This window comes from Poecilia formosa, unplaced genomic scaffold (assembly GCF_000485575.1).
Source record: "Poecilia formosa unplaced genomic scaffold, Poecilia_formosa-5.1.2 Scaffold463, whole genome shotgun sequence".
Lineage (NCBI taxonomy): Eukaryota > Metazoa > Chordata > Actinopteri > Cyprinodontiformes > Poeciliidae > Poecilia > Poecilia formosa.
This window is the reverse complement of record NW_006800402.1, coordinates 139665-147464: the sequence shown is the minus strand read 5'-3', so window position 1 is coordinate 147464 and position 7800 is coordinate 139665. Positions and strand designations below refer to the sequence as shown.

General features: G+C 44.7%; 1 protein-coding gene across 4 annotated transcripts in view; it reads right to left on the bottom strand.

Moving 5' to 3' along the window:
- Positions 1–638: 638 nt before the first annotated feature.
- The window catches only part of ift140 (intraflagellar transport 140 homolog (Chlamydomonas)), a 36386-nt gene continuing 29224 nt past the window's right edge, over positions 639–7800 (bottom strand). For 3 of the 4 annotated variants that reach the window (XM_007578022.2, XM_016664041.1, XM_016664042.1), the window contains exons 19-30: positions 7179–7356; positions 5715–5905; positions 5539–5634; positions 5315–5447; positions 4605–4748; positions 4410–4538; positions 3758–3940; positions 3476–3679; positions 2958–3170; positions 2648–2814; positions 1778–1919; positions 823–1059 (exon numbers count right to left, since the gene is read on the bottom strand). In XM_007578022.2, the coding sequence (XP_007578084.1) occupies positions 883–1059; positions 1778–1919; positions 2648–2814; positions 2958–3170; positions 3476–3679; positions 3758–3940; positions 4410–4538; positions 4605–4748; positions 5315–5447; positions 5539–5634; positions 5715–5905; positions 7179–7356 (1957 nt within the window). In that variant the 3' untranslated portion in view covers positions 823–882. Of the gene's footprint in view, positions 680–822; positions 1060–1777; positions 1920–2647; positions 2815–2957; positions 3171–3475; positions 3680–3757; positions 3941–4409; positions 4539–4604; positions 4749–5314; positions 5448–5538; positions 5635–5714; positions 5906–7178; positions 7357–7800 lie in introns of those variants that run through there. The other variant, XM_016664040.1, reaches the window with a different exon arrangement.

Genomic DNA, 7800 nt, shown 5'->3' with positions numbered 1-7800 from the left:
GTTACAGCTCTGAGTGCCGCCAGCGACAGAAAAACCCCAAACTATTCTGTTTCATCCTGAAACCGTTTATTTAGAAGAACGTATGAAGACGGTTCATGTTTGGTGTCCTTCAGTTTTATCAAAAATAGCTGCAAAAACCTTCAAAATAAAGTTTTGACACTGGTTCCATCAGATGAGTTAAAACACTTTGTACAAAATACATAAAAAACACAAAAACATGAAATCTAAGGATGAATTCAGAGACAATCAGATCTTTTCATCAACAACATTTGCAAAAGCCTGATTTAAAAAAAAGTATTAAAACTAAACTGTAGTCATGCCGTTCTTCTCTTTCTGTAGGTGACGTAAGTTTAGTTTCATCTGGAAAAAGTTGCATTTTTAGGTAGTTTGTTTTTAATTTCAAAACGATTTTCTATTAAATCATCTTTTTGTTTTTAGCCAGTAAATCATTAAACATCCTGACTGTCTGTAAATCACACTGTAGGTGATAATTACCGGCTTTTATTTGCTTTTTGGCTACAATATGAATATAAAACCTGCTGAATAGAGTCTGGGTAGGAGGAGAGGAGCGCGGTCAATCGGTCAGGTCCTCCTCCTCCTCCTCCTCACACTGTCAGGTCCTCCTCCTCCTCACATCATCAGGTCCTCCTCCTCCTCACACCATCAGGTCCTCCTCCTCCTCCTCACACCATCAGGTCCTCCTCCTCCTCCTCACACCATCAGGTCCTCCTCCTCCTCCTCACATCATCAGGTCCTCCTCCTCCTCCTCACATCATCAGGTCCTCCTCCTCCTCCTCACACCATCAGCTCCTCCTCCTCCTCCTCACACCATCAGGTCCTCCTCCTCCTCCTCCTCACACTATCAGGTCCTCCTCCTCCTCCTCACACCGTCAGGTCCTCCTCCACCTCGTCCTCCTCCCGCAGGACGTGTTTGTGGTCTCCGCTCTCCAGAGGGAAGCCCATCTCCTTCTGCAGCGCGTCCAGGCTGGCCTGGCTGATGTAGAACCTGATGCTCTGAGACGGCAGCAGCTTCTGCAGCTCCTCCAGCTTCTGGTACGCCTGAGGAGGAAGATTAAATGTTTCTACATCGGCTTTACGGAAGGCAGTCACTGCCAGAGGGATTCAGGGGAAGTATCTCTTTAAAGCGTCATAACAAGATGTAAAACTTGTTAAGAAAAGAAAATGTTCTGGTTTAACGAGATTTTAAAAGCTCGCTATAACGACATTTATATTTAATTAAAAGTAAAATATATTCTCTTTTAAATAAGAAATGTCGTCTAGAGGAAACTGGGTGAGAAATAGTTTCTTTACACTTTAAGAAATCAGCATAGCAGAAAAACATATTTTTATTTCTCCTTTTAACGAGTTTTGTATCTTGTAATGACGAGAAGGTTTTCTGAAGCGAGATTCAAAACTTTCTTGATTTAACGTGTTTTGCTTCTCGATAAATGGGAAAGTTTTCTGGCTTTAACATGAAACTATTGTTAAAACAAGATAGAAAATAAGACGTAAAACTCGTTTCAACGAGCTTTTTATCTCGATAAAATCGGACGGTTTTCTGGTTTTAACAAGAAACTTGTCGCTAAAACGACACGTAAAACTTGTCTTGCTTGAACGAGACATTTTCTGGTTTTGCTTCTCGTAAAACCAGAAACATTTTCGCTCTGATGAGACTCAGCTCCTGGATTTATCTCTGAGCTCGGGCCGAAACAGCTCAGATCTGGTCTCTGTGGAAACGCTCGTCCTTAATAATCTGTTAGTGGCTGCAGAGCGTCACCGTTTGCAGGCGTCCCTGCTGACAGTGATGATCGATCAGGAAGCCGTACGCGTCTCCGATCCGGACGGCGGGGTCCAACTCTGGTTCCTCCAGCAGGGCTTCACACAGCCTGACTGCCTCGTCCGGGTCCTCTGGGTGCAGCCTGCAGAGAAACGCCGGCATCCTGTCACCACGAGGAAGACGAGCTAAACCACGCAGGACTGTAACGCGACACATGAAATAAAATACATTTAATGTTGTGGCCAACCAACCTGGGAAGGTTTAGCCCCGCCCCCAGGCATTTCTGAAGAATCCCACCAAAGTGGGCGGAGCCATTAGACACAGAGGGGCGTGGCCAAACCTGGCGCTGAGCGCCGCCGCCGTCAGGACGACGCATCAACAACCGCTGCCAAATTAATTCACTTATCGCTGCGTTTCACCACCTTATAGACCCGATAACGACTTGTTCAAAAAAAATTGGCTAGCATCAGATTTAGCGACTTTTATCTGTTACTGGGTGTTTCTATGGCAACATGTAAAAACTCTTAGCGAGCAGCGAGAGCAGAATTAAATTAATTCACAGACAAACGAAAAACTTGCACAAAAACACCAAAATATCCTTAAAAATGCACAAAAGCTTTGGCTTTATTTACTCTTAAATACTTCAACCAGAAACTGTAAGAACAAAAAATGAAAAGATTTAGAACTAAATGCATCATTACAGGAAATCCAGATTACAGTCAGATGTTCATATGGTCCAACCGATGAGCTGGACAGACAGCGTGCAGCTTTAATAATTATACTTTTCATTTACTACTCAAACATCTTTAGTTGATATTTGCTAAATAAGACATATTTTTATCATGTCTTTCCACTTTCTCATGGTTTTACCTGCGTATGTGGACGAACTTCTTGATGAGGACGATCTTGTGCTGCAGGTCAGCTAACCTCACTTCCTGCTGTCCAGAGGAACCGTCCTTTGCTTTGGACAGACACTTAAACGCCTCCATCAAAGCATCCAGAGCCTTTTCATAGTTCTGGTAATCATCTATCTCCACCTAATTTAATAAGAACAGAGGATAAAAAAACGTTTTCATCTAATATCTGTGAACAGAGTCACTGAAATAAAGAATCAGACATATTATTAGCATAGCAACAGACAAACTATTAACAATAACAATAATAACTGGAGTTTCTCTACCTGAGCACAAGCCTCGTAGAAGCCGCCCAGCAGGTCCGGCGCCTTGCCTTTAGTGTAAAACTCAATGATTCGCTTCAGGTTCTTTGGGTTTTTGCGCCAGTCCAGGGACTGGAAGTAGTTGGCGGCCATGATGAAAAGCTCCTTCTGACGAGAAACGTTGGCAAAGAAAGCGATTTTATCCGTGTCACCCGACTTCAGCAGCGCCTTCATGGCCTGAGATGAAATAAAAACAGTCGTCATGCAGACGAGGATTCATGTCTGACTGGAGGAAAAAAGGAAACTAAAACAAATCGTCACAAGATTCTAAAGAACAGCAGGAAAACATTTCTGCCCGGCAACAGGCAGAAACAACGAGCCAATAGAAAACCACCAGAACTGGATCCAACCAACCAACCAACAACCAATCATCCATCCGTCCGACCATCAGATCAGATCAGATTATTGTGATATTATCTATATTCCAGGTGAATTGTAGTGAACTGGAACAAACCAAGTACATAAAGCCGATGTCGTCCTACCCTGTGCTTGTTGCCGGCCTGTGTGTACACCTTGGTGGCCAGGTGGTAGCTGCCCTGACTCATGCAGCAGTCGGCGATCTTCTCCAGCAGGGCCTTGCTGGCCTCCTCCGTCAGGTCCTTGGCGTCCGTCACCGTCATCCTCTCAGCCAGGTCCTCGGTGATCGTTAGGTTATGGGTCAGGCACAGCTCCACCGCCTGAGGATACTGAACATTTACAGAAAAACGCTTCAGGGCACGCACCGGCCAACAGCTGGGAAGGTAAGGACTGTGTGACGCGGCTACCTTCTTGGCCGCTGCCAGCAACTCCACCGCCTTTTCATACTGGGAATGTTGGACGAAGAAGTCGGAGCAGCGAGCGAGGAGCGCCGGGTCGGAGTTTTCATCCAGCTCCTCCGCGATGAGCTGCAGCGCAGCAAACTGCTCGGTGGCGAACGCCAACTCCAACGCTTTGGAGACGTAACCGGCCTGGAAAAAACACAAAACTCACATCTGTTTACAGCCAGTGGCGAAAACAAACATTCTCCAGAAAACTGTTGTTGTTGCTGAAATATAAATAAACTTGACTTGGCATCTAGCTATCAAAGACATATTAGCAGCTAATTAGCAGCAGCCTCGACCGATCTGAGTCACAAAATGCAGTGAAGAGTAATGTGCATGACTCAAACGTTTGACTGACAGAAAAGTCCAGAGAAAAAATAAACAGATATTCAGTGTTATGCACAGCTGAATGGTTGCCATGGAGACTAAAGGATTTCTCAGACATACGTGAAAGAATCGCAGCAACACTCCAGGTTTGTTTTTGATGAGGGAAAAACATTATAACACGATGGAAAGATAAAAAAAGTTCATTTTACAGAATACTGCCCCTTTAAGACATTGTACCCCCTGCATATGACACAACACTGCCACCTTGTGGAGGCCCGGCTGCACAGACCTTGTGGTAGAGCGCCACGGCCCGGTCCAGGTGTTTGCCCTTCTCCTCGTAGTGGCAGGCCGCCTCCATCATGTCCTCCGGGTTGCTGAGCAGCGCCAGGTTCATCAGCTGGTCATCCAGACCGTTCTCCTGTTCAGACACAAAGCTGAGCAAACCGCACAGAAAAACCCTGAAGTCCGGAGAGGAGCACGGTACCTTGCAGAGCCGTATGGCGTTGTTGTAGGCCTGGGCCCGGGTGTAGAAGTGGACCGCCTGCTTGATGTCGTCGTGACCCTCGTAATGTCTGGCCAGGTGGTACGATGCTGCTCTGTCACCTGTGTTGTTGGCTATCTGAGACGCCTGCGGCCAAATGAACAGATTGATATGCAGAGCTGGTAGAAACTAGTGACATTTCCTCAGTTACATTTACTTTAGTACGTTTTTTGGGGAAAAAAAAATCACTTTTAGGAGTATTTGTGCTACGTTGTACTTTTTACTTTGACTTGAAAATCTCTCAAAGTTCTGGATGCTTTACCCATGCACAAACCATACTGAGGCGAATCCATTCGATTATAAAATACTCTAATAATATGTTGTAACGTCTGTCATTACCTCATGGCTGAATTTAGAGCGTTAGCATCAGCTTCTGCTAAACATTGTGTTGGTTTAGTGTTTTTGCAGAACAAATGATTATGATTAGTGTTCCAGGATTAGCGCAGCCAAAGCTTTTTAGCAGCGCTGCAAACACGCCAGATTTTTCAGATGTGAAAAATGTTGAAGGTCTTTGAAATCCTGCATGTGATGTTCAAAGAACTGCAGAGTTTCTCCTAAAACCGGTAAGTAGGAAAGTTTTTCTCCCTAATTAGACTTTGTTCAGTGTCTGCAGCAAATATTAGCTGGTGAGCTAAACGTGTTTAGAGAAGTACCTCCGGGATGTTGCCCAGGTAGCAGTGGACTCGGACCAGGGACAGGTAATCCTGAGCGCGCTCGTAGAACAGCAGCGCTGTCTCCATGTTGGACTGGCTCTCCAGGTATTGGGCCCACCACTTGTAGATGTTCCTGGATTCACAAGAGGACGGACGTTTAAACTTCATCCATGTCATGCAGACAGCTCAAACACTGTGCCGGCGTCAGAGCATGAAAAACCTACTTATCTTTGGCTTTGGTGACGTATAACTCCAGCGACGCCGTGTCATCCTGCAGCATTCTGGGAACCTCGACTCGGTGAGTGTCTGATTTCTCATAACTGGAACAGAAACGCTGATTATCGCCCCTCATTTCCAGAGTAAATCCGCCCGAAGCCTCCAGCTAAACGCAGCATCTTACTAAGCAAGCGCCAGGTTCTTGTGGCCCATGGACTCCAGGTACTTGGCGTAGTTGTAGTAGGTGGTGCGCAGGTGGATGCGGTCGTGAGCCTCGGCCGTCTCCAGAGCTCGCTGCCATTCGCTGGAGGCCTGGTAGAAGGCGTTCAGCAGGTCGTAGCGATGACAGCTCTTGTACAGCTTTTCTGCATCTTCCTGTTGCAGGACAGGAAGGAGATAAATGGCTTCAGTCAGGAAAGTCCCGCTCGGGCCTGAAGGGATGTAGCCTCACCGAAAGCCGGACAGACAGTTCATTAAAGGGGACCTATGACGAAAAATTCACTTTTTACGCATTTCTGTACTTCCATTTGGGTCTCAACTGATTCTAAAAACATCTGGCCATTTTTTGGCAATAAGTTAATGTTTTTTGGTGTTTGGAAAACAAGCCCTTTCAAAATCCTCCCGATTGTTGAGTCACACTGTGTCGTTACCTAGCAACCAAAACGGCGCTCCAGCATGTTTGGTCAGCTGTATGCGCTGCATAATGGCTGCTGGAAAAGACAAGCGTTTTGTTGTTGACATACTATCCAGAAACCACTTGCTGTGTTCTTGTTGGTTGTGCAGGAGGCTCCATTTCTGCTTTTCAAAGATGGATGTTTTGTATAATTGCCCATCTGTTTGTGTAAATGTTGATTTGGGAGGCGTGGCCAGCAGCAGCTTATCTGGATTTGCAATGACAAGACACCCTAAAGCAACCTGTATTGTTACTGTATCTCATGCCAAACTCAGAGTTGGTGAAGCGCTTTAGGAGTAGAGAATGTAGCTCATTATGAAAGGAGCTCACAATAGGCAGAACTGAGCAGACTAAAATTATCTAAGAATAAATTTGTGCTAAAAATGTTTTGCATAGGCCACAGGCCTTTCCTAGTCTGTTCAAGGAGGCATAACCGGTCACCTTTAACAGAAAACAACTGAAACTCACAGTAGCTGCCTTTTCATTACAAATGTGCACAAAACTTTATTTTCTAAGATCGAAAAAAAAAGAAAAAACTAATTTCATAATTCCAGTGTTTCCATTAGATAAAAATACAATTAAAATAAGTTTGTTCATGCAATAACACCATCCTCTTATCACTTCCTGTTTCTTCTTTGTTGTTTCCTCCAGTAGCAACATTGTCTATTGTATTGTATTTTGCAAAACTATTGCATAGTTTTGTATTTTGCTAAACTATAACAGTTTTGCAAAATTATTATTTCGATACGTTTCATCCTAGAGCAAGTTATTTTTTAGAAATTGCTGAGTTTGCACTAACCAAATTTATTTTCAAAATTCCAATTTGCGCAATTTTAAGATAAATGGAAACGCAGCTGGTGAGTTCAGAGGCTGAAATGGGGGGACAACTTTATTCTAAATTAAACAACATAATGAAAAGATGAAGCAGGATCTGTTTCTATGCGGCTTGTTAATCAGATAATTTCCTCGTCTCACCAGCATGCCGAGCTGAATGGCCAACATGGCCACCTGGGCTTCGGGTTCGGGCTCAGCCTCCGCCTCCTTCACGGCTTTCGCTGCCCTGGCGTTCCCCATGTTCCCCAGGCACATTCGGGCCACGTCCAGCCGGCGGGTTTTCACACACATCCGTGCCATGTTTTCCCACACCGCTTTACTACAGGAGGAAAACACAGAGGGATGAGAAACTGTGGCTCATTCTAATGCTATTTATTATTCAGCAGTGAAAACCGCTGCTGTGCGTACATCCGATGGCTTCCTGTTTGTTCACAGAAATACAATGATGGAGCGTGTTAGAGTTATCCTGCTGTTTGTTTCAGCTCACTGGTACTGAGGCCTGGCTCAAACATGGCTGGTTCTTCCTAGCAACAGAGTGAAATCTACGCTTAATTCAGCTTTAGAAACAGATTTTCTTTTTTTCATAGTTTAGATTTAGTCACGCTACATCAACAAGAATTCACTTTATTTTACTGGAATTTCTCTACGGAAAAATCCGCTATAATCCAACTCCAGTCCGCTTCAATCCAACTCCAGTCCGCTTTAATCCAACTCCAATCCGCTTTAATCCAACTCCAATCCGCTTTAATCCAACTCCAATCCG